Source organism: Carassius gibelio, chromosome A8, assembly GCF_023724105.1.
Source record: "Carassius gibelio isolate Cgi1373 ecotype wild population from Czech Republic chromosome A8, carGib1.2-hapl.c, whole genome shotgun sequence".
In the NCBI taxonomy this organism is placed as follows: domain Eukaryota; kingdom Metazoa; phylum Chordata; class Actinopteri; order Cypriniformes; family Cyprinidae; genus Carassius; species Carassius gibelio.
The window spans coordinates 11,357,910-11,384,567 of record NC_068378.1 but is presented as its reverse complement, the minus strand read 5'-3'; the positions used below and the strand labels follow the sequence as shown (position 1 = coordinate 11,384,567).

At 35.5% G+C, this 26,658-nt stretch overlaps 1 protein-coding gene and 1 long non-coding RNA gene across 7 annotated transcripts; one reads left to right on the top strand and one right to left on the bottom strand.

Annotated features, from left to right (window-relative positions):
• Positions 1-1,841: 1,841 nt before the first annotated feature.
• On the top strand, positions 1,842-26,624 carry LOC128018455 (RNA-binding protein Musashi homolog 1). 6 transcript variants are annotated; one of them, XR_008184879.1, is made up of 15 exons: positions 1,852-2,104; positions 2,380-2,420; positions 3,376-3,457; positions 3,582-3,666; positions 8,952-8,993; positions 9,097-9,189; positions 13,574-13,622; positions 14,704-14,786; positions 14,879-14,996; positions 15,303-15,383; positions 16,287-16,343; positions 16,631-16,693; positions 16,837-16,991; positions 17,517-18,622; positions 26,440-26,624. XR_008184879.1 is itself a non-coding variant. In XM_052603952.1 (14 exons), exons 1-14 carry the CDS (start codon positions 1,974-1,976, stop codon positions 25,373-25,375), a joined length of 1,122 nt encoding a protein of 373 aa, XP_052459912.1. In that variant the 5' UTR covers positions 1,847-1,973; the 3' UTR covers positions 25,376-26,624. The 6 variants fall into 6 exon arrangements, 5 of the variants coding, with proteins under 5 accessions (XP_052459915.1, XP_052459912.1, XP_052459914.1 ...); XM_052603952.1 differs by lacking the exons at positions 16,837-16,991; positions 17,517-18,622 and adding an exon at positions 23,347-23,501 and having other exon boundaries at positions 1,847-2,104; positions 25,334-26,624; XM_052603951.1 differs by lacking the exon at positions 17,517-18,622 and having other exon boundaries at positions 25,334-26,624.
• On the bottom strand, positions 21,940-25,042 carry LOC128018456 (uncharacterized). The gene is made up of 4 exons (XR_008184880.1): positions 24,828-25,042; positions 22,641-22,699; positions 22,202-22,546; positions 21,940-22,066 (listed from the first exon to the last, which is right to left on the bottom strand). It is a non-coding gene; the product is annotated as an uncharacterized LOC128018456 (long non-coding RNA).
• Positions 26,625-26,658: the final 34 nt, after the last annotated feature.

The window sequence follows — 26,658 nt, the reverse complement described above, 5'->3', positions numbered from 1 at the left end:
AGCATTTAGTTGGTGCTTGACAGCCCCTGACCCCCATCCACTTTAAAAGAGCAGCACAAACATTCTGCTAAACGTCTTATTTGCTATTCCAAAGTGAAAAGAAAATCTGGACTGACATGAAGGCAAGTAAATGATTACAGCATATTCATCTTGGGGTGACTCTGAGATAAAACCCAAATGGAGACAACATCAACGCTCTCTGTGCACAGAACTGATCCGACCGTGTGCAGCCAGTGAGGATTAATGTCTTAAATTCACAATGTCGGTACCATATGTTTATGTTCCGCTCTAATTACATTTGTCCACTGCTGGCCCTTAAGTGTGAATTAGATAGAATGTGTGCTATGAGTGGGGCAGACAAACCAGGCACATAAATTCACACAGCCAAGCACCGCTTACCCACAATCCTATTATGACATATAAATCTCCTGAAGATCTGGCAAGTTGTAGAGAGACACTTGGCAATGTGCAGTGGCCTTTTACCACCTCTCATACACGTCGAATTAGGCCATACGGCCAGATAAATCTGTATTGATCTAAGATGGCCCACGATACCACCTGCTCACACTGCACACAGTCAGTGTTTATATCCTTTTCACACAAGAACACAAGGCTAAAGGACCATTTCGTTTCTTGTATGGAGAACTGAAATCTGACCAAACTAATGAAATGTATTTTTAAATGTTCTGGTTTCAAATAACGGGAAGTAGAAATAATGTGTATCGAGTCATAATTTTCATGTCATTTATGTTTCCACAAACCTATATAATGTAAAAGTTATGATCAAATGTGACTGAAAATGATCTCTTTTTATATTGGAGGTCTCTGAGTTTGCTGATTATCTGGGTGGGGGTCACTGGATCTGTAACGGTTGAAAACCCCTGCTTAGCTGCATCTCTATTTGTGAAATAGTTGTTATAGTGATGGCGATATGCAGTGCTGATATGGGCTTCCCCTAGAGAGAAGGTCAGAGTGGAGCGTGTTTCCAATAGAACAGTTTCATCAACAGGTGTCAGAAGGAAAAAAAAAAAATGAAAATGAGAATGGCATAGAGAGAATGATCGGTTACAGAGCAGCTCTTCTGAACAAAACCTAATCATACCATTGGGAAAATGAAAGTGAAAATCAAATGACCCTGATCTGTTACTGGGAAACTAAACAGAAAGTTTGATTTATCCGAATCAGAGACAGATCCTCACAGGAAAAGCCAAACACAAACATGGCTTAAAAATGATGATGATGATGAGACAACTTCATTGTTATAAACATAGAGATTATTTCACTGCTTGTTTTCCTAAACTGTCAGAAATCAAATACTGTAGAGGAGGGCATTTGTGCATGATTTTCATATTAACATTTCATTGTTAATCATATTTTGTTCACTGTCTGTGTAATAGTAGTCTTAATGTTAATTAATGCCTTGCTGAATGTGTATTAATGTATTTAATAGTAATTATTTAAATTGTAATGTTTCTATAATAGTAGGCCTACTATATTTTTATTTTATTATTGTAGGCTACCTTTTGTCTAACACTTTTTGATTTGGTTATTTTTATGCATTAAACGTTGTGTCATTTATTTTGACATGAATAAATAAAAAATAAAATAATAAGATAAAGGACTAATAATTTTAAAAAAATCAATAAATTTATTGTATAAATAAATGTATAAATGTCCACTAGCAAATAAAGCAATGTTCACATGTAAATAAATAAATACGTAGCCTGTATCCATGCACGCGCAAATGAATGAATGAATGAGTGATAAATCGGTGAATCGCTACAAACAGACACAGATCGTCAGCTTTAGCAGTAAACGTGATGCCGATTCGTTTCAGTTCTGCTGTCATCGTTGTGTCACGGAGGAAGGTAATCCACTGACTCCCGGTCAGTTCTCGAGGGCTCCCGTGTTTCACGCCGGGACTGGACCAAGAGAGAGGTGGAGTCTTTGGGCTTTGAGCTCTAACTCACCCCATGCCAATCCCCCTCTCCACACTTTCTGCCTCCTTTCTCGCACCGTACTCGGACGGGATACACAGCCGCGCAATGGAGTCGGAAGGCAGCCAAAGTAACCTGTCCTCCTCGGACTCACCGCACGACCCCTGGTAAAAACAAACAAACAAACAAAACCTTCATCCGGTCTCAAACCTACACCTAAGAGCGTCAGATCGAAATCAATTAAAAAGTAACTTAACAAAGAGGGAAACGTGTTTTGGCGGTGTCCAGCGCACTTCTCATCCGCTCGGATGAGTTTCATTGAGAGTCACTGCCGTTATTTGAATCTCGGAAGATCTTGACCTCCTCGGTGTCTTTTCACTCCTTCTGATTTACACGCAAACGCGCAGCACTTGTTGATCACTCGTTTGTGTTGTTTTCACAGCAAAATGTTCATCGGTGGTCTGAGCTGGCAGACTACGCAAGGTGAGTAACACTTTGCTAAGTATCAGCACATGTCAGCCAAAGAGACAGATCAGATTTATATAAAACACTGAATTACAGTCAACAGCCTTTTTAAAGAGCTACGAAGTCTACCGTAGAATCAAAGTTACAACCTGCAATTTCAATGCATTTACATTCAAACCCATGTGAATTATTTATATAAGAAAATCTCTTGAAATTGCTTAAAAGCAAGTAGAAGTGTAAGAAATTAGTGCAACAATTTAAGTAGGCTAAAGATAGTTTAATGATGAAAACTGTTTTATAGGTGTTTTACCACATGCATGCAACTAATAAGCAAGTATCCCTGGTTGAGTTAAAAAAAAAAAAAAAAAACTTGGGTTGCTCTGTATTTTGGTTTGATCCTTTGTGCAAAGCCTATACAACAGGTTTAGCTGAGTGAATGGAGAAAGTTTCACCGACTGCTGTCATGCTGTAGGCTGTCCTCAGTAAGTAGGACACATTGTTGTTTTGAATGACGCTGAGGTATTGTTCACGACACAGAACTCTTAATAGCCTTCCTGTCATCTGATTCTGCCAGCTATTATGATCGTTTAATAGATGGACATTTTCATTAGGCTTTTTTAGCTTGCCAGGCACCTACTTTTCACCCAAGTCGGTTACTAAGGATCGTATTTGTGGCTAATATCTATACGCTACCCTAAATTTTAGAAGTTTTTAAAACAACTACTTAGATTTCGAAATCAGAAATATGTATTTGAAGAATAAAAACTGATCAAAAGTCTTGTCTATTACTCTGTGTGATGATGACCTCACCTTATTTCTTATCAGGCTTCTTAGATCATCTCCACTGATGATGTCATCCATTTCGCTGTTGATGTCATCAATGAATAAACCTTGGTTTTCCACAATTTGTCCAGTCTCGTTGGCTTTTCATACTTGATGTTCTGAAATAATTCTTCTTCTCCTGCTTTCTCAGAGGGTTTGAAGGACTACTTCTGCAAGTTTGGCGAAGTGAAAGAGAGTATGGTGATGAGAGATCCAGTTACAAAACGCTCGAGGTAAGGGAACAACAACCTGACTGAGAAGCAACAACAAGCATACAAAGGCTTTTACTATTGACCGTATTGTCCGTTTTGCACAAATGGGTGGAGGTGTCAAAATTTTGATCTCTCTTTCAACTAGGGGTTTCGGATTTGTCACATTTGTTGACCAAGCTGGTGTGGACAAAGTCCTGGCCCAGTCCAGACATGAGCTGGACTCGAAAACTGTGAGTTTTAACATCATTTAACTGTCTCCTGTGCATCATTCCCATTCTTTGGCTTATTTCAGGGTCTGTGTTAACTAAAACCACTTCAGACACACATTTTGTTTTTTATTATGGCATTTTTGTCATGCTTTAATGAGTGTTCGCGCAGTATCTCACTGACTGAGATGCCATGATATGGCGGTAATCCTTCAGAGTCGCAGATGCTGTGTATGCATGTGAGGTTTCATGCCTTTTCACTTTGGGTTCTGGTCAAACAATTCGGGAAGATCTGGAGAGCGAGAGCGAGAAGTTGTTCCCATCTCAGCCGTTCCTCAATGAGGTTGTCAGGGAAGCATTCCTATTCTGTGTCAATCGCTATGGTAACTAGGGGACCCGAACAGGGTATGCTGGGAAGCCTTTGTGGTGCCTCGTCTCAAGAGTGCACACCAAACGCATTAGACTCATGCGGAATTCAGATTTTTCCCCTGTGGAAACTAGTCCCTGAATCCTGTGATGCTTCAATGCTGTTTTTCTAACAGGTGTACTCCTGCTAGAAAGAATTTAAAGGTTTAGTTTATGAATGACAATCATCTGATGAACAAAGTATGCATGATTTGGCATCGAAACAAATTAGCAGTGTCAGTAAAAGTGTTAAAAATGAGAAACTTTGATGGGAGCTTTTGTGTTGCGGTGCATCTATTTGTGAGAGTCTTTGTTGCTGTGCAGAGCAGGCGGGTCCTGGGACAATGGTGCCCGTTGGTTACCACGGCGACAGTGGAGTCACCCCCCCAGGGGGTCAGTGGGGAGGGAGGGTGAGGCTCGAAGGAGAAGAAAAAAAACTTTCTCATCTCTCTCTCTCCCTCTTCTGAAAGTTTGAACCAGTTCCTCATTTGAGTGGAAAACTGTCGTGGTGCACGGCAAGCCACAACGAAACTGTGTGTTTCTGTACTTCACTACACTCCAGGTGATTTGTTCAGAATAACCCTGAAAATTTCCCGAACCAGGCAACCGAAGGAAAGGTACTGCAAAAGCCCATCGGACTCTTAAATAAAATGAACACAACAAGTACAGCGAGCGTTTAGAAGAGTGTCTCTCAGCTCCAGTCTTCCACAGCCTGGCCACTTGTGCTGTTTTCTAAGTGCCTCCCCCCTGAGAGAGAGGCAGGCAGAGCCAGGGGAACATGGAGGCCTTTGTCCTGCTTTACCTCTATGACTGTGCTCCTGTAAAGGTGCCTTATGGCTGCTCGCCTGGGCCGACTTAAAACTAGAGATTAGCTTAACGAGCTCAGCGATGGGGCGATGGAGGAGGGGAGGCCAGGAAAGAAAGAGAGAAACGTGTGCGGTGCAACTCATAAAAATCACAGTTTTAAGTTGTTTGAGCATTCTTGTGGACGGTGCGGTCATTCTGTGAGGTTTTGTGCCCGTCTGTACTGTTTGTGATTGACACACTGCTAGGGTTCTAGCGACTGACCCTAAAGGACTGACCTGGATAGTTAAGTCCATTGACTTAAAATAGTTTTGACAAGGATAGCAATTTTGGTCGACCATGTTGTGGTCAAATTTATTGTATTTCAGAAATATGTGAGGATGTATTTTCATGTAATAAAAAAAGAAAGCTATGTCACTGTATGTTGCTTCATATTTTCCCAAGATGTATGAATCAAAGGGTAATGTTATTCCAAGAGCCACAGAGAAGTATTGACAGCATCTGAAAACACCCTTAAAGTAAACACACACATCGCAATCTCCATACAAAGTGTGCATCTGTTGTGCACACTTTAATGCTGAAGTGTATTAGAGCTTGTATTAAAACTCAAAAAGAGGTTCTCACTGTAATATCGACCTATCTAAGAGAAAATCTATTTTAAAGCACATCGGGTTCTTATATATGTGCTCTTTTTATTAATTTTGGTTTATGGTGGTTTTTAAAAACTTTAATACTGTTTAACAAAAGTTTTTAATTTAAAAAGAAGTATGTCCACACCAGTTAATCTTTTTTTTTCAGAGTTATAAAATATTTTCCTTACACCTTAAATACATATGAAAATGCACATCTTTAAAGTACAAATTATTTGTGTTTTATTTAATAGAACATGAACATTATGAATTAATTCATAAAATCCATTAAGGTTTTGTGGGGTTGTACCACATGACATTTTACATCCTGAATTAATTTGCCTTGTCAAAAAAAAATATCTAATATATGTTTTAAAGACTTTAATACATAGTGATTAGAGCCATGTCTTGTTTTATTTATGTATTTATTTATTATTTTTGATTTAATGATCTTTGATCACACAACATTTTTTAATTCAAGTGAACAAGCTTTTTAAACATTTATAAGAAGTGAAGCAGATATGTTTGTAAATAATAATAATAATAATAATAATAATAATAATAATAATAAAATTAAATAGTGTTTTGAGAATTGCGTTCTTGTAATTAGGCTTTTTTTCTTCATTATGATTTTGTTGGTGGTGGTGTATTTTTTATTTTTTATTTTTTACCTTATGGCCCCCAAACATATCAAAATAAATTTGAATTCAGAAATAAAAAAAAACATGTTTAGAAAAAAAATCAAGAAATTGTATTTTACTCAGAATAAAAGGTGTATTTGTATGAATTATGAATAATAATAGAAGCAACTGTCATTTCATTGAACCATTACCAAACATCCAAGACAAGAAAAAACTCATATCGATCGACCACAAATCTGAATTTACATAAAAGTCCTCTACTGAAACCATTAGTTTTCAGTGTCTCTCCACCCTCCACATGATCAAAATCAACTCTAATGACAGTAATCTGTTTTATGTGACCATACATTTTATCCTCAGCTTTCCTCTCATGTGCGTCGGTGGCTGTATGTTGATTTTGTTTGTTTGTGTGTGTGTCTGTTTGTTTGTTTTTGATTGTGCACAGGAGTGGTGTGGCCTCAGCAATGTTGTGGACCGGAGGTGACTATCAGAGTAGTCTAGAAACTATAGACATACTGTAAACCGTAGCCTCTGCATCAGATCTCTGTTCAGATTAGCTTAGCCTCTTCATTTTACTCTCTAGATTCTCAAAGAATCTCTGTTACTCTTAGTCTGTTGTATGAAAACAAACGGGCTAGCTCTTTAGCACAGCTCTATTCAAACCCTCTCTCAGACAGACTAATCATTATTGCTGCTAGCGCTGTACTGTCTTCACTGTCTTTTAGAATTTAACCTCAGTACAGCATGATGTAGACTAGCGTTTGGTAAATAGATGGACTAGACTATAGACTAATATAGAGTATCTTGAGTATTTGTAATCTAGTTTGTTGACTTTTGCAATGGGTGCTAATCAACATCAAATTTTCTCCACATGGTTCATAAATATAAAATCTAATGGTACATGAAAATGTTAAATTAAAATACATTTATGCATTTAGCAGACGCTTTTATCCAAAGCGACTTACAGTGCTTTCAGGCTAACATTTTTTACCAAACGTGTTCCCTGGGAATCGAACCAACAACCTTTTACGCTGCTAACGCAATGCTCTACCACTGAACCACAGGAACACAAAATGTTGAATTAACAGTTAACACTGTTTTAATGCATTCAAGTGCAAATATACTGTAGTTTCAAGGAGCTGGATACTATTTTTGATGTTTTACGGCTTAGTTTCCAGATTTAGACACCGATAAACAGTATTCAGATTTGTAGAAAGGAAGACAAGAAATAGAAAGAAGGACATGCAAAAACAAACAAACACAAACAAACAAAATATTTTGTTTGGATGTCAAAAGAGTGTGTGGGTCAAGGATGCTTTTCTGCTTAAGTTTCTGTGCCTTCTTTTGTTTTCCGACCACTCTTCTTCCAGGGAATCGTGGTTGTGGTGTTTCTCTGAGTCTTTTTCATGTCATCCAGTGATGTTTACAGGAAAGCTGACCCTTCTCTTGTCCATGCACAGGTGGTCATGACAGCTCTTCTGTCTAGTCATACTCCTCCATTTCCATTTGCCTCTCATAGAAACCTGTAAACTTTTCACCCTGTTTTTCTTTCGTTTGTGAACTGTTACTTTCTGATTAAGGGGTGTTCACACTGACAGCAACAAAGCCACTCCAAGTTTACCAGTCACATGAGCGCCGGTGACTGTTGACGATGAGAAATGTCACAAAAGTGAAGACTATGTAGTGCATTCTTAATTTTTTTTAAGCAATTAATTTTATTTTTATTTTTATGAAAGACACCTTAATTTGGTCAAATGGGACAGGAAAGACATTTACAATGTTACAAAAGATTTCTATTTCAAATAAATGCTGTTCTTTTGAACTTTTTATTCAACAAAGAATCATAAAAATAAATAAATTATGGTTTATGTTAAAAAAATTAAGCAGTTTTTAAAATTGTTAACAACAAAAAATGAATGATTATAATATTAGAATATTAATAATACTATGGTCATTTAATAAATAATATTATAATGATTTCTGAACATGTGACACTGAAGACTGTTTTTTTTATTACATGAAAAAGAAATCAAATAGAAAAAAGTTATTTTAAATTGTAATAATTTTTCACAATATTACAGTATTTTTCAAATACACGCAGCCTTGGTGAGAGACTTCTTAAGTCTTTAAAGACTTCTTTTAAAAACATAAAAAAATCGTACTAAACACAAATCTTAATACACAGTTTATATAGGTATATAATTATCAATTTTTTTATGAATTCTGAATGCAGCACTGCAGTTTATATACAGTACAAGCACTTTTCTTACAAAACAATATTTTTTTGCAGCAAAAACAATAAATAAGTAATAATTATTATACAAATATTGTCTTATTTTTACTGTTAATACATCTCATCTGCAACCGCATGTCCAAAATCTGTGGCCAATTGCACAGGCACCTAGTAATATGAGGAACATCTACAAGCCACTAATAATACAGCAACCTGGCAACATCTAGCGAAATCACTGTCAGTGTGAATGGAGCGTTAGTCTCTTCTTAATACTTTCTTACTGTCATCCTTGCTCTCTCTTTAGATGAATCTACATTTCTTTTTAATTTCTCAGTACTATTATCCTTCCCTGAACTCTTCATGTATGAATGTACCATCATTCTCAGACAGTAAAGTTAAAACCGGGTGCAGTCAGAGCCTTTAAAACACACAGGCAGACGTCCCTGCAAGGGGCGAGAGACACCAGCTGAAACCAGAGCTCAGAGGATGTGAGCTTTCACTGATGTTCTCATTCGCAGTCCCAGCTGTGTTGGTGTCAGTCTTCCTCTTTCTCCAGAGTTTCTAAACTAGACCTTCTCCTCTCAAACTCTCCTCTAGATTGACCCGAAAGTTGCCTTCCCGCGACGAGCCCAGCCTAAGGTATGTGCCTGACTGGTCAATGTGGTCAAGATGCTTGATAATATCCAGCTTTTTGTTATTTCTGAAGATCTTCATCTCGTCTTCCTCGGTCTCTCTCTTTCAGTTGGTGACTCGGACAAAGAAAATCTTTGTTGGAGGTCTGTCGGTGAACACTACTATTGAAGATGTAAAGCAGTACTTTGACCAGTTTGGAAAGGTAAGTCGGCTTTGTGTGAAACAATTGAAGGCATTAGGGGATAGCAGGGTGATGAAATAAAGCGATAAGTCTTGAGAGGCAGCAAGTTACAGTGATTTTCCAATGAGGATGTGATATTCTTTGATTCGCTCAAAAGTTTTGGGGTCAAACGTTTTTTAACGCCTTTGAAAGAAGTCTCTTATGTTCACCAAGACTGCATTTATTTAATAAGAAGTACAGTAATATTGTGAAATATTATTACCATTTAATATAACTGCTCTCTGTTTTAATATATTTTAAAATGTAATTTATTCCTGTGATGTAAAGCTGAATTTTCAGCATCCATTACTACTTCTTTTTTTCTCTCTCTCTTTTTTATATATGATAAAATTATTTAATTGAAATAGATGTTTTTTTTTTGCAATACTATGAATGTGTTAAGACACCATTCTCCTTCCTGTTCCTGTAGCTCAATTGGTAGAGCATTGCACTATCAAGCGCAAGGTTGGGGGTTCGATTCCTCGGGAACACATGATAGGTAAAAATTTATAGCCTGAATGCACTGTAAGTCGCTTTGGATAAAAGCGTCTGCTAAATGTATAAATTTAATTTAATTTAAATTTTAAATACAAGTACTAATTTCTTTCACACACACACAAAATGACTCCAAACTTTTGAACAATAGTGTTGAATGTACAATCACAGTTTATATATATATATATATATAATAACAAACTAATGATTCTGTACTGAGTGAAATCTGAGCCAGTTTGGTGTGGAAGCATGAAAGCGGGAACAAGAAAGGTGCAGAGAGACTGAGAGAAGGAGTTGGGGTAGAGTTTGAGAGTTTGGAGGGGTGAGTTTTGTTTGCAGGGGAACGTGGGGGAGATTACTTGAATCTGAATTAATTTGATGGAACAGCTGCTCCTGGCCTCAGCCCCCCCTCCTACCCGGTTACCACGGTGACCCTGCCCATCCATTGTCCCCAAGTAATTTAGCGGGCAAAAGGTTTTGTGTTTGGGGTGTGTGTGTGTGTAGGAGAGAAAACGAGGGAGAGACTGTGTGTTTAGTGGGAGGACGAATGTTCATAACTGAAGTAACAGAACAATACATCCCCAAACTCTGATGGGCTTCTGTAATAGATCATCTAATGTTTCTTTGTATCACACGTCAGTAACACATTGTCAGTGCAAAACTTGGGCAGAAAATAATTCCTCATTCTTGAGCCATACTTGAGTGTGGAATGCAGACAGAGAGAGAAAAAGAGAGAGAGATGATAGTCGCAGCCACCCGGGGAAGTTGCAGATTAGTTTGCCTCACTGGTCACTTTGTGTTGTGGCCTGGTTTGAACAAGGGATGGAAAGAGGGAGTGATGGAGAGAGAAAAACAGACACCATAATAAGAAGCACACAGAACAAGAAGGGACTCGATTTATAACTCAATTAAAAAAAAAAAAGATCCTAGTTAAGATTAGAAAAATAGAATCGTTTCAAGATATTTAAGTACAAAAGTGAGAAAAGCTCTCAGATTTCTACCTGATCTGACCTTTAAAGGTGCACTCAGGAATTTCCCTCAAGTAGGCAAATGCTTTTGAAAATATTAACAGATTTGAAAATGTGCTAAATCATGTGCACTCAAATGAGATTAGAAGACTATGGGACTAAAATGGGGCCTCCATATTAGTATCAGAAGCCCAGAAAAAATACTTACGTTATTGGCCTAACTCTCTTGTCACAATTAGGTAGCCACTTAAGTCTAAAGCAGCTTACACTGCATTCAAGGTAAACATTTTATCAGTGCTTGCTCTCCCTAGGAATCAAATCTTTGTCCTTGGCATTGCTAGCGCATGCTCTACTGTCTGAGTTATAGGAATTCTGTTCTATTCTTTAAAAGTTTTGCAGACTTAAACTGCTGATTTTTTTCTGTATGCTCAGGACTGTTATTTAGGCAAATGCATCATAATATAATGATGAATGACAGAAAATTAAATGTACATAAAATTGATGAAGCTAAATGAAAATGTATTTTAAATAATATTTACTCAAAAATCAAATTTCTACAATATTATCGGTAAGCTGTTGATTTTTCTGTATGTCAAAGATTGTCATTTAAGCAAATACAATGTTATATCATGATGAATGTCAAAAAATGTAATGTATGTTAAATTGATGAAGCTAAATGAACATTTATTTTAAATAATATTTACTCAAAAATCAAATTTCTACAATATTATCGGTAAGCTGTTGATTTTTCTGTATGTCAAATATTGTCATTTAAGCTAATACAATGTTATATCATGATGAATGACAGAAAATTAAATGTACATTAAATTGATGAAGCTTAATGAAAGTGTATTTTAAATAATATTTACTCAAAAATCACATTTCTACAATAGTATCGGTAAACTGTTGCTTTTGTCTGTATGTCAAAGTCTGTCATTTAGGCAAATACAATGCAATATAATGATGAATGACAGAAAATTAAATGTACATTAAATTGATGAAGCTAAATGAAATTGTATTTTAAATAATATTTACTCAAAAATCAAATTTCTACAGTAGTATCGGTAAACTGTTTACTTTTCTTTAAGTCAAAGACTGTCTTAAGCAAACACAACATAAAATATTGCTGAATTCAACGTACATTAAATTGATTAAATTAAATGAAAACTTTGAAAACAAATTTTAACTACCAAATTTAATTACTAAAACTTTGTTTTCTGTTCCAGCTTTCAATTAAATGCATCACTAATTGTAAAACAATTTGTTTATTATCCATTGATAAAAATGGACTGTTATTTAATTTTGGCCAATGCTTACGATCACAAAATGACCAAATATCAGCCAGTTAATAACTAGTCATATTAAACCCTACTACAGTGGGTGTAGAAAAGAATCACCCCCCTTTAAAATAATCACATTGTGTTGCTTTGCAGCCTAAAATGAAGACGGACAGTTTTTGTTTTATCCAGAAGCACACAGTGATGCAAAGCACACAGCAAAACTGACCAAGAATTTTATTAAAAAAAAAAAAAAAAGAGTGGCCACATATTGTAATGTCTAGATGTGCAAACTCAGTAGAGACAGAGACAAATCCCAATAGACTAAAGGTTGTAATTAAAGCAAAAGGTGGTTCAACAAAATAAGTGATCCATTTTTTTTTTTTATTCTGTCAATTGGATGTTAGAAAATAGCAGTAAATAATAAATAGAGCTGGATAAAACAAAAACTGTGTCCATCTTCATTTTCATTTTAACAAAATGTGATTATTTTAAGGGGGGGGGGTGATTATTTTCAATACCCACTGTACACTATTAAACAAGTTCTTTTTCCAGGCACACACATTAAAAGATGAGTAAAAGGAAATGGAGAGAGAACACAGAGAGTGTTATTGGTCGTTTAGTTAGTCTTCACCAAGAGACTGTGAGCGTGTGCACACATAAAGTGTTGATTGCTCAGGCTGTCCACTTGTGTTTCATATTCTAGATTGAATATGAAACACTTTATCATCCTCTCTTTCTTTCTCACACAAAGACCTCGAAGTTTGACCTTCATCTCTGACCTTTAGGTTTAAGCTGTCAACATGCTCAATGTGATGCACTTTTGCACACACATCCAGACAATAAAACGCAAGACAAATACACTTTCGTCCTTCTTACTTCTAACAGAAACCCTATGATATTATAATTAGAATTCCATCTAATTAACTAGTTAGTAATGTTTAAATGTGCACTCGTAATTTACTTCAAATCTTCAAGTGTATTTAAAAAAAAATACTTGGAGATAATATAGCATTATTGAAATACGAGACCACTTAAGTGTACTTAAAGAGTGTACACTTTCATGATTATATTTCTTTATACTCTTAAAGGGATACTTTACCCAAAAATGAAACATTTGTCATCATTAACTCAAGTTGTTCCAACCCTGTAAAAAAAAAGATATTTCTATGAATGTGGTTAACAAAACAGTTGACAGTGGCCATAGTTTTTATTTTCCATACTATGGAAGACAATGGCTACCGTCAGCGGTTAAATGCTAAATTGTGGTGGCCCTTAAAGACTCCCTAAAAAGTTAGCAAAGCTAGCAGATATACATATTTAATATTTTATCTTCCAGGAAAACAAGGAAAAATAAATAAATCATTGATGACTCATCCCGTACTTCTCATATTTTTATCCAATCAAAAGCTCCAAATATCAACTCAAACTGACCATCATGTAGCATATTATGATTCATGGATGTGACGTAGCTAAGCCTATTGGCTATTTACAAAATGTCCTATATATAAGTCCCCCCAAACTTCCTGTTTCAGTAGGATATACGTCATCACAAGATTGAGAACTGTGACTAATGCTAGATAACAAATAATAAATGCATGTAATCTCTCTCTTCCTGTCCTACAGGTGGATGACGCCATGCTTATGTTTGACAAAACCACCAACAGGCACAGAGGTAACTTTCCCCAATCTCTTTATTTCATTAAATAACTGTGCACGTCAATGGCAGCCGTTCTCCGAATTGCTCCTTCCTTCCTGAACCTGGTCCAATCTGTCTCCGTCTCCTCTCCATGGCCCTCCATCCTGCACTCTGTAGGTTAAGCGGTAGTTGAGGAGAGAGATTGAGTAATTAGTGTGTTCGTTAATCAGGGCTTAGTCTAAAACCTTGTTAAGTGTCCTTCCCTCCCCCTTGCATGGCTTTAACGCAGCCTTTCGACCCAGTGGAGAAGTGGAGGAGCAACTCTTGAGAAGATAGAAGCAAGTTTTCATTACATCTTTTCGTTGAGAAAATCTAGCACTGTTTACAGAGACAGAGCTGTATGAAGCCTGTATGACTTCAAAGGTTTCAGATATAATACAGGTCAAAGGAAATCTGTGTAATTGCAGTATTAAAGGGTGAACCTTAAGGACACAAGGACATTCACAAATATTTAAAACCAAAATGGAAAGGTTAGAGCCACAGGAAAAAAAGGCAAGAAACTAGTTTTTACAGATATGTGGAGGAGTCCAAACGCTTGGGACCACAATCTGGGATCATTTAAATGTGAATATGAACAATTATGATTCTGCCCTAAACAGAAGAAAACATTCATTGGCACATTCAATTGTTTGTGAATTTTGTGAATTTTTTTTTTTTTTTTTTTTTTTGGTGACACAGACATTCTGTAATTTATGTACACTACCATTCAAAAGTTAAGCGTCAGTACAATAAATAAATGATTTTATTTAAATGATTTTTTTTTTCATTTATAATAGCATAAGAGACTTATATCAAAAACATAGTGGTGTGATAAATAATTTTTAACATTTTAATTCAAATTTTAATTCAAAAAGTCATTCTGGTATTTATTTAACAAGGTCTATGAGAAAGGAAGTAGAATTAATTGGCTTTTGTGTGCCAGTTTCTTCTGAATGTCACACCTGAAGTTGAACTGAAGTACATGAACTTAAGACATTTATAATGTTTATAATGATGGCTGAAGTGGAAATCCAAATGTAAACTGCGGTCTGAGTGTCTGGACTCTTTCTTTGCTCAGGGTTTGGATTTGTGACCTTTGAGAATGAAGATGTGGTGGAGAAAGTCTGTGAGATCCACTTTCACGAAATTAACAACAAGATGGTGAGAATTCTGATGCTGAGACACCGATTCGTTTCAGACACACTGCTAAAACTTGTGTTTGACTGACTGATATCTTCACTTTCCATTCACAGGTGGAGTGTAAGAAAGCCCAGCCCAAGGAAGTGATGTCACCCACAGGCTCTTCAAGAGGTCGTGCGCGTGTCATGCCCTATGGGATGGACGCCTTCATGCTTGGCATAGGAATGCTGGGTAAGAGTGTAGCTCTTAACTGACTGCCGATCCCAAGGATGAGCAGAACTCAAAGCATAGAAGGGACTCTTCTGCCCTCTGCTGTTGAGAGTGAAAAGTGCCATAGAATTCATACTGAAGACACAAATGCCATACTTTTATTCTACCATGTTGACTAATATTGTTTTAAAATGAATTAACTGTTAATAATATTCAAATTAAAATTTGTTTTACTCATATAATTTTTAACAATATATTATATTTTATTGTTATTTACTCACAATACTTTATGAATAGACATAAATTGGTGTTATATGTTTTTCACAGGTTATCCAGGGTTCCAGGCAGCAACATATGCAAGTCGTAGCTATACTAGTCTGACCCCAGGATACACATATCAGTTCCCTGGTAAGAGTCAATGTCCAGCTCATGCATTCTATAGACCCTTCCACAAATGTGACCCTGGAGCACAAAACCAGTCTAAGTGTCATTTTTTTTAAATTGAGATTTATACATAATCTAAAAGCTGATTAAATCAGCTTTCCACTGATGTATGGTTTATTAGGATCGGACAATGTTTGACCGAGATACAACTATATGAAAATATTGAATCTGAGGGTGCAAAAAAATCTAACCTTTAAAGTTGTCCAAATGAATTCTTAGCAATACATAATATTATGCTAAAATTAAATTCTAATATTGTTATGCTAAAATTAAGTTTTAATATAATTACGGTAGGATATTTACAACATATCTGGAACATGATCTGTACTTAATATCCGAATGATTTTTGGCATAAAAGAAAATTTGATAAGTTTGACCAATACAATGTTTTTTTGGCTATTTCTAAAAATCTACCCAGGTGACTTAAGACTGGATTTGTGGTCCAGGGTCACATACTGATTCACGAAATCAGTAATGAAAAATGAAAATTCCATTAGATTAGATTTTATGAGTAAAGCCACATAAACCACATAATACTGTATGTACATTACTGGTTTACATTTTGGAGTCAGATTTTTAAATGCTTTTGATCACATGATCCTTCAGAAATCATTCTAATAAGAAATATTTCTTATTATTGTCAGGGTTGAAAACAGTCGTGCTGTTTAATATTTTTGTGGAAATCGGTGCATTTCAATCAGTCATTTACACAGAAAACTCATCGAGACCCATGGCTGCTTGTAAATCTCAGAGAGTCTTTCTATGTGTCTTGCCACTCATAGGCCCTGTAGTGCTTGTCCATGTGTGCAGTGTGAACGGCGCTTGTGTGTATGTTTAAACCGCTTTCTGTGTTTGTCTCTATTCTAGAATTCCACTTAGAGAGGACCCCCCTTCTGACATCACCCCACCCCTCTGAGCTCACAGGTTAGTTCCTCTATGAGCTTTACAAGCAGCTATTGTACACGGCAGCCGCTCGCCATATTCCAATACACATCATAGTGTGATCTGAATGCTGTCAGCTTACGTTTTGACAACACCACCCAGGAAATCCTGCATAACAGCTTACAGGCATTACCACACATTATCAGAGCAGTATTTCATACTCAGTATGATGCAAGCACTTTTCCCACTGCTTTCGTTCTGCTTGATACTGATTAAGTTTTCTTTCCTGTTTGTTTGATTGTTCTGCATGCATGCGGATGTTTTCGTAGCCATTCCTCTAACGGCGTACAACCCCATGGCGGCAGCCGCAGCAGCAGCAGCTGTGGTCAGAGGTGTGAGAATTTTGTTTTTTCTACATCCCATGCTCAGCAAATGAGAGCTCATACCCCAGTGGCTGGCCTATATAGCTTTAAGATTTCCTGTTCATGAAAAGGAGTTAAGACATTGTTTAATTTCACGTTGATTTCTTTTGTAGGCTCAACTCCTTCTCGCTCAGCTGGTTTTTTAGGTACCAGCAGCCCTGGGCCGATGGCAGACCTGTATGGAGCGGCCAATCAGGAATCAGCCATCAGTAGCTATATCAGCGCTGCAAGTCCCGCCCCCAGCACTGGATTCAGCCACAGCCTCGGGGTGAGTCAGTAACATGCAGTGTTGATACTGTTAACTAAAACTAATACTATTGAAAAACATTTTCAGTCATTAAAATCAAGCTTATTTATACATGTAGTAAAAATTGGAAATGTTGCTTTGGAAACTAACTTAAAATTCACTTCACGCTGAAGTACTCAAAATAAAATAAAAAATCAAAGCTAAACAGTAGTAAACAACTAATTAAAATGATACAATTACTAGTACTAAAACTGTATTTAAAATGAAACCTGGAAATATAAAAAAAAGAAAGCTAACTGAAAACATTAACAAAAAAATAATAATTATAATTCACAAAAAAGTAATTAAAAACATGTTTTTTATATAAGAAATGCATTCAAATCATTGTGCATCTGAATTACATTTATTCAACAAAGTGCCAAAATCTGATAACCACAATGATGTTAAATAAATAATTGAACTTGAGTTAAGTAAAAAATAAGAATGTTTTTCCTTTGAATTCGTTCATGCTGCATTAAAAACCATGCCTTGTTTTTACCTTTACAGGGCCCTCTGATTGCTACAGCATTTACTAACGGCTATCACTGAAATGAGTGACATCTGAAATAGTATTCATGCTTCTGACGTCTTCCCTATATCTTAAGGAAGGATTTTTGAAGTATAATGTGATCTCAATCGAATATAATGGATGCACTCTACGTGCCGCAGGCTTTTATTATTTTATCAAGCTCTCTGACTTTGAATGGTTTTGGAGGAAATTAAACAACGTTAAACTGCTGGAATGTCAGCTGCAACACTATTAATGTGATGTGTCATATTTCCTGTTTTATGAATTATAACTAACCTCCTGCTCCTCTTATATAGAGCTAAACCTGTAAATAATTCGTTCATTTCTCAGTTTAAAATGCTAACAACGTAAGTGTATTTTTTTGTTGTTGTTTTAGTTTATTTCATTTTTATCTCTCGGTTCAAAGTTGTATCTTTTTGTTTGTGATGACATTGTACATGTAGGTATGTAACTGTAGAAAAGCCTTTTCATTTTAACAGCATATGAGCAATAATCTGTCAACTTGTGAATCTTTGTAGTGTATTTAAAAGACTTAATCACTTCCAGACACATTTGGTACATTTTCTACTGAAGAATATACTGTGATGGGATGTCAAAATGTATATTTTGCTAGTTTTGCAACTGGATTTATTACATAGATCATGAAAATAGCAGTAATTAAAAGGAGAACATACTTGTCAGACTTAGATAAGACCTTGTTTATGTAAAATATTGTATATACTATCTTTTTGATCTGGTGAGATCTATCGGCTTGATTAAAAGAGCTTTTTATGCTCAAGAACGCAAACACATGATATTCTGTGTCCAAAAATGCCCCCACCCCCTCCACGATTTGATTAACTTTTTGTTTTATTTTTATTTTTTTTTGCGACAGAAGTCAATGTGAATGATGCTACTGTTGAGTGAATGTACTGTATGTCTATGTTTGTTCGAGAGTGAATGTATGTCTGATGCTGTCGTGATCTAATGTTATTATCTTCAGTAAGATGATTTAAAATGTGAATTGTAACCCCTATATCCATGCTGTTACGTTGCTTTTACCAAGTTTATATCTATAATGCAATTCCTTTAATCTCTTTTAGAGGTTTAAAGTGTTGTAATAATTGGAATATGAATGTCCTTCAATTAACTGAAGATTCTGTTACTGGTGAAAAAAAAAGTAGCAACACTAATATAAAGTGTTTATGAAGTAAACAGGATGGCTGTTATTAAGTGAAAGTTTTAATGTTTCTTGTTTGAAGCTTAAATAAAAAAAAAAAAAAAAGTAAATTTGGAAATGCAAATTACATGATTTAAATCTGCGTGCATGATTCACTTTACACTTGAAGATGCCTGTTATTTTGTTAGTCTTTTTTTATTCAGCTGTGGGTTCAGGGCATGTCAAATAGCCCACAGTATGTAAATGATTATTTCTTCTGAAAGTGCACACTCATCACCCCAACACAGAAATCTGTTTTCACTGGACAGGTGTGAAAATACATTGAAACTAAAGATTTTGTTCAGGATGAAACCGTGTTATCTTATTGCTGAAGGCTCTGTAGAAACAGGCAACATCAGACTAAACACAAACATACACACATTAAACATAGATGTTAACGCAAGGAAGGCATGGATAGACAGAGAGAGAGAGAGCGAGCGCACTGCAGAGAGAGAGAGAGAGAGAGCGAGCGAGTGCTCACGCTCAAGAGAGTGGAGAGTCATGGAAGCATTTACTCATAAACTAAATCACAACCTGTTAAGAACCATCAAATAATCTCATTACTTTAATCAAAAGGGGTCAAAGCCTAGAAGCGCATCTCAAAAGTTAACAAGAGGTTACTTGCATTGGTTCTGTAAAGTGTCTGGTCTGTAATAGTAAAGTGTCCCGGTGAATATATAATACGTCGATTCCTGTTAAATCCTTTTAGGATTGAAACCTTTGTCATTTCATCCATGGTTGCCTGCTTCGAAGTGAATCATCAAAGTTACTGATTTTGTGTCTCCAGGGAACCGCAAGTTAAAAGGGAACTTTTTGGGTGTGGAAGAGGTTTTATCTGGGTTTCCCAGTAATACCCCTTATGATTAGACTGACCAATAACAAGCTATATAGTTTCAGCGGGAAAGTGTTTCTTTGTCTCAATGACACCTGATTTGCATATTTTTTATCTACCCAAACTATGGTACAAATAGTATGATGCATTTTAGGCTCATGTAGTAGAAATATTAAGCTAAGGCAAACTGAGAGGTTTAATTAGGTACTAAGAAAGATATGCAAGAACGATAGAAAAAATAAAGATACATTCTAATGCTTGAATATAGGCACTTAGAGGTCAACTAACATGACTACAGAATCATAACTATGCTAATATGAGCTGGGAAACATACAAACACACAGGAATATATTGTATACACTTGAAATGGCTTATATTCTGAGTTAAATGCAAGAAGGTTTGAGAGAGAGAGAGTGTGTTTGTGTGGCATTGGGAGGTCTTTTCCTCTGCATGCTTGGCCATTGAAGCTGATTAAGATCTCCTTGAAGCTTATGAGTCCGAGCTAGGAATTTAGAGGTGTTCCTGATGATGCTCAAGCAGGTCCCTAAAGGTGTCAATGGCATAGTTTTATGCAGACTCACTGGCTCTAAGCTGTGATTTACATGAGGTCAGTCAGTAGATTAAAAATCTTTCTGAATATTAGAATGAATGTGTTATCATGATCTGGTCCATAAGCTACACTTATTTACCTCAGAAAAATTAGGTTTGTTGGTATCAAATTAATTGTCGGTTGATTCACTGATGTTAAATAATATTTTGACTTGAATAAAACCAGTTAATTTAGAAGATGTTACCACATCAGGTCAACATCTTTTTAGTGTGATATGAAAAACAAAATGTTAGACTAAAACTTTGCATAACGCACATCATAATTTCTCTCTTTCTAAATATAAGTTTAACAATTGCGTTCTAATTCAAAATACATTTTGAAAGTTTTTTTTCAGTGCACTTACAATCTTAGAAAATAAAAATACTGTCAGATAAACAACTGGCAAACTTTTACTATTCCATTAGGCTGCATATCAGTTTGACACTCACTTTTTAAACAATACAATAAAAATATGTTCAAGTGTCACTACTTAACCCTAACCTGATCACTCAAAAGACACACAAAAAATCTTTGAAAAACATTTATCTCAAAAATATATATGCAGTTTGAACATATTACAGCTTAAAAAGGACAAAAATGTGAGCCACAGCATTTACCAATTAAGTTTTTATGAACACTGCATGAAAAAAAACACAAACCATTGGAAACAATTGTATTTACAGAAAACATTTAACATAACTGAGCCAAACGAGACCAGAAGCTTGAAGTGCCATTAAAATAGTCAAAAGCATCCTATCTTATATGCAATATGAAATAATAAAATTCAGGCAAATAATGCTTAACCTTCATCCTTTGGTCCTTTTTTTTAAGTGGACCTCAGAGTATTTCACTCAATCCTCTGTGTAGGTCACTGAAGTAAGTGCCATAGCCGGACAGTTCTGAAAAACATGCCATAACATGATATAATAATTGCATCTGGTTCCATACACTATAAAACAATTATATGTTCAGTAAGTCTTGACAACTTAAGTTACATCACTATCACTTATTAAAATAAGTTGAGCAATTTCAACTTTTGAAGTTTTATGAAGTCCAACTTCAGTTTTATACTTTGTCTGTGTAATGTAATTTAAGTTGAAATGACTTGCACAACCAAGTTGCGTATACTCAAAATATTTAATGCAGCAAATAAATTACTTTTTTTTTCCAGTTGAAAAAGGTGGAATATGTTTTTTTTGCAATGTATTAATTGCACATTTAAAAATAATCTCTCTATCTGCTTACTAAATTGTTAACATTACAAGTAACTAAGCATGATTTGAGTAATACTAAAGGCTTTTGATGGGCAATATTTACCGCTTTTCTTGATTTCCACTGTCCCCTGCAATGTTTAATGGTGCATAAACAACATGAGTTCGTAGAGCATCTGGACAGGGAGATCCACGGGTAACATCAACCTGAGATTGAAATAATAAATAGAAAAATACTATATTACATTTCTGAAAGACCATAAGCCCTGCCAATATTCAGAATCAATCAATCAAATAAATAAATAAACAAACAAGCAAACATCACTTACCAGGGCTTCTTTAGCTCTAGGTTCTATTCTGCAGTGTCCTAGATTATATATATATATATATATATATATATATATATATATATATATATATATATATATATATATATATATATATATATATATATATATTTAAATGAAAAACACTTGAATTTTAGTTTATTTAAAAATTTTATAAAATCTCAAGCACTCTGGGATAAACCCATAAAAATTCAAGTTTATTTGAAATGTAAAAAAATTTCTTGCCTTTAGAATGTATGTGAATAACACAGACAATGCAGATGATCAGCAAAACAAAGCCCAAGCCTGAAAGCACTGACCACATCACTGGGTTCATTGTTAGAGTTTGTGTAGTAACTGTTGAATTAGGCACTACAGTTGTTTTGAGAGAGAACATATTCATTATTCAGATTTTTCATTTGACATTAAGTACCAAAAATGTGTAGAGTGCATGGATTGTCCTTAAAAAATGGAATGGAAATAAAGCAAGTAAAAAATAAAGCTCACCCACATATACATGCGTCCCATTTCCAAGTTCATCAGGTCCAAGCATAGGTAAATTCACCTGTGCTTTGCAGTAATAGATGCCACTATGGTTTAGATTCACTGACAGCAGGTGCAGTGTTGCATTAATTGTCACAGATCCATTTACAAGGGATCTATTGTAAGTCACTGTTTTGATCGGTACAGTTTGATTATCTTGGAACCACTTCACCATGATTCTTTCCACGTGTGGATCAGCTTCAATGTGACAGGTGATGGTGACATCTGTGCCTTCTTTTGCTGTTATCTCAGGAATTTGCCACATAGATATGATCAGATTTTGCAAAGATACATCTCCAGGGACGAGACCTGCGAGAAAGCAGCAAGAAAGTAAAGCAATTAATTTGTTTTATTTCATCAAGCTATTGATAATAATACGTTGTGTTATCAAGGATGATATTACCTGTGAACCAGATGGTTACGAAGAGAGCAGAGAGACTGGTGCGTGTCATTTTATCTATACTGCAGAGACAGTGGGTTTCTCAAGTTAGCAGAAGCAGGTGTTTTTCATTTCTCCTGCGTGGTGTATCCAGCAGTTTGAAACAAAGCATCATCTTATCTGCATAAACGCACATGCTACGGTGACACCCACAGACCAGGGACGTCACTAGTGGGGTGAAAGGTGGTGATTATTTTAGGGGCCCACGGCTGAGGAGGGGCCCACGGCTGAGGAGGGGCCCCCGGCGATCTCAACCACCTGAGGCCAGCTGAGGCCAGGCTAAAAAACTTCAAATTGCTCGTGTGTATGTTTAAACCGCTTTCTGTGTTTGTCTCTATTCTAGAATTCCACTTAGAGAGGACCCCCTTTCTGACATCACCCCACCCCTCTGAGCTCACAGGTTAGTTCCTCTATGAGCTTTACAAGCAGCTATTGTACACGGCAGCCGCTCGCCATATTCCAATATACAGCATACAACATACAACCCCATTGCAGCAGCAGCAGCTGTGGTCAGAGGTGTGTGAATTTTGTTTTTTCTACATCCCACACACGACCCATGCTCAGTAAATGAGAGCTCATACCCCAGTGGCTGGCCTATATAGCTTTAAGATTTCCTGTTCATGAAAAGGAGTTAAGACATTGTTGAATTTCATGTTAATTTATTTTGTAGGCTCAACTCCTTCTCGCTCAGCTGGGTTTTTAGGTACCAGCAGCAGTGGGCCGATGGCAGACCTGTATGGAGCGGCCAATCAGGAATCAGCCATCAGTAGCTATATCAGCGCTGCAAGTCCCGCCCCCAGCACTGGATTCAGCCACAGCCTCGGGGTGAGTCAGTAACATGCAGTGTTGATACTGTTAACTAAAACTAATACTATTGAAAAACATTTTCAGTCATTAAAATAAAGCTTATTTATACATGTAGTAAAAACTGGAAATGTTGCTTTGGAAACTAACTTAAAATTGACTTCACGCTGAAGTACTCAAATTACAAAAAAAAAAAAAAAACTAAGTTAAACAGCAGGGGAGAGCAGGGGCGAAAGTACCATTTTTCAGAAAAAACTTCATTTTAAAAGATAATGTTGTAGACAGAGATATATTTCTGCTGTGGCCAGTAACTCAGAAGTGTGATCTATCAATGCCAGGTGGGATTTTGTAGAAATGTAGAAAGACTTCAGTATAATTTCACTTTGAACATAAGTTGCACATTGTTACTTTCGACCCCATCGGTTGGGACAAAAGTAACATACAGGTGGGTCAAAAGTAACACAACAATATAAGCTAGATTTTTTTCTGTTAGTCTTATTTTTCTTAAGTATACCTGATTGTTAATAAATAACTGCAAACATATTTTGTCCTTTATCTTTGCAAAAAAATTATTAAATTACATTTTCATATTTTCATTTTAAATTTAAGTTTAAGTTCATCAGATGTCTTAAAACCTGACTGTATTTTTTTATTGTAAATTTCAATGTATTTTTATATGATAAAAACATTCTACAGAATGCACAATATAAAAATTTAATCACATTAGCATAATAAAATAAACTCTAAACATAATGTAACACAAGGCCTATTTATGTTTCTATCCAGTTGTTTTTATGCATGAATTCAAAATGTGCATTAAAACATCCGGAAACACTGCAAATTCACAGGTGGAGGTGTAAAAGCTAAGATATGGCTAAAATCTGAATATAAATGTGATGTAGAAGCTGCCCAGAGAGTGATGTTCCTCTATGTCCAGAAACGCCCTCTCAAAAACATCTGGATAAAACCAGACCTCTGTCTGTCTTTCTGACCCTCACTCAGACATATTCTTTTGGTGTAATATGAAATAAACATTTGTAAGAAATGATGCAAGGCACAGAAAGTCACAATATAGCTTGCACTGGAACAAAATAAATACTTTTTTTGACTGTAGCGGGACAAAAGTAACAATTGTTACTTTCGTCCCGACAGGAACTCCTGACATTTAAACTCGATTTAATTTTATATAAAAAAAAATTGAAAATGCAAACTTTAGGATGTGTTAAAGCACTAAATAACCTGTAGATTGATCATTACTGTGACACATGAAACAAGAAAAACAACACGACTAATAAAAAAAATTACCGCTTCAATTTACTTTTTGTACTCGAAAGCAGTTTTACGGACCTAACTTCCGGAAACGATGAGGAAATCACATGATATTTCTCAGCTCCGTCAAGGATTGCATGCTGAACATGCTGTCATAGCTGGGAATGAAAATGCAGAAAGAGGCTCGGAGAAAATCGCTTTGTTACTTTCGTCCCACGTTACTTTCGACCCCGCTCTCCCCTAGTAAACAACTAATTAAAATGATCAAATTACTAGTACTTAAACTATATTTTTTTTACTATATTTATTTGAAACCTGGAAATATAAAAAAGAAGGCTAACTGAATTAACAAAAAAATATATAATTCACAAAAAAGTAATTAAAAAAAACATGTTTTTTATATAAGAAATGCATTCAAATCATTGTGCATCTGAATTACATTTATTCAACAAAGTGCCAAAATCTGATAACCACAATGATGTTAAATAAATAATTGAACTTGAGTTAAGTAAAAAATAAGAATGTTTTTCCTTTGAATTCGTTCATGCTGCATTAAAAACCATGCCTTGTTTTTACCTTTACAGGGCCCTCTGATTGCTACAGCATTTACTAACGGCTATCACTGAAATGAGTGACATCTGAAATAGTATTCATGCTTCTGACGTCTTCCCTATATCTTAAGGAAGGATTTTTGAAGTATAATGTGATCTCAATCGAATATAATGGATGCACTCTACGTGCCGCAGGCTTTTATTATTTTATCAAGCTCTCTGACTTTGAATGGTTTTGGAGGAAATTAAACAACGTTAAACTGCTGGAATGTCAGCTGCAACACTATTAATGTGATGTGTCATATTTCCTGTTTTATGAATTATAACTAACCTCCTGCTCCTCTTATATAGAGCTAAACCTGTAAATAATTCGTTCATTTCTCAGTTTAAAATGCTAACAACGTAAGTGTATTTTTTTGTTGTTGTTTTAGTTTATTTCATTTTTATCTCTCGGTTCAAAGTTGTATCTTTTTGTTTGTGATGACATTGTACATGTAGGTATGTAACTGTAGAAAAGCCTTTTCATTTTAACAGCATATGAGCAATAATCTGTCAACTTGTGAATCTTTGTAGTGTATTTAAAAGACTTAATCACTTTGAGACACATTTGGTACATTTTCTACTGAAGAATATACTGTGATGGGATGTCAAAATGTATATTTTGCTAGTTTTGCAACTGGATTTATTACATAGATCATGAAAATAGCAGTAATTAAAAGGAGAACATACTTCTCAGACTTAGATAAGACCTTGTTTGTGTAGAATATTGTATATATTATCTTTTTGATCTGGTGAGATCTATCGGCTTGATTAAAAGAGCTTTTTATGCTCAAGAACGCAAACACATGATATTCTGTGTCCAAAAATGCCTCCACCCCCTCCATGATTTGATTAACTTTTTGTTTTATTTTTATTTTTTTTTGCGACAGAAGTCAATGTGAATGATGCTACTGTTGAGTGAATGTACTGTATGTCTATGTTTGTTCGAGAGTGAATGTATGTCTGATGCTGCCGTGATCTAATGTTATTATCTTCAGTAAGATGATTTAAAATGTGAATTGTAACCCCTATATCCATGCTGTTACGTTGCTTTTACCAAGTTTATATCTATAATGCAATTCCTTTAATCTCTTTTAGAGGTTTAAAGTGTTGTAATAATTGGAATATGAATGTCCTTCAATTAACTGAAGATTCTGGTACTGGTGAAAAAAAAAGTAGCAACACTAATATAAAGTGTTTATGAAGTAAACAGGATGGCTGTTATTAAGTGAAAGTTTTAATGTTTCTTGTTTGAAGCTTAAATAAAAAAAATTATAAAAGTAAATTTGGAAATGCAAATTAAATTATTTTTCAGAGCT

Bases quoted from the DNA above. Each gene is read 5' to 3' on its own strand.
- LOC128018455 (XM_052603952.1), top strand. From the start codon at position 1,974: ATGCCAATCCCCCTCTCCACACTTTCTGCCTCCTTTCTCGCACCGTAC. The intron at 14,787-14,878 runs GTGAGAATTCTG...TTCCATTCACAG, and splicing joins ACGAAATTAACAACAAGATG to GTGGAGTGTAAGAAAGCCCA. The intron at 16,344-16,630 runs GTTAGTTCCTCT...ATGTTTTCGTAG, and splicing joins CCACCCCTCTGAGCTCACAG to CCATTCCTCTAACGGCGTAC.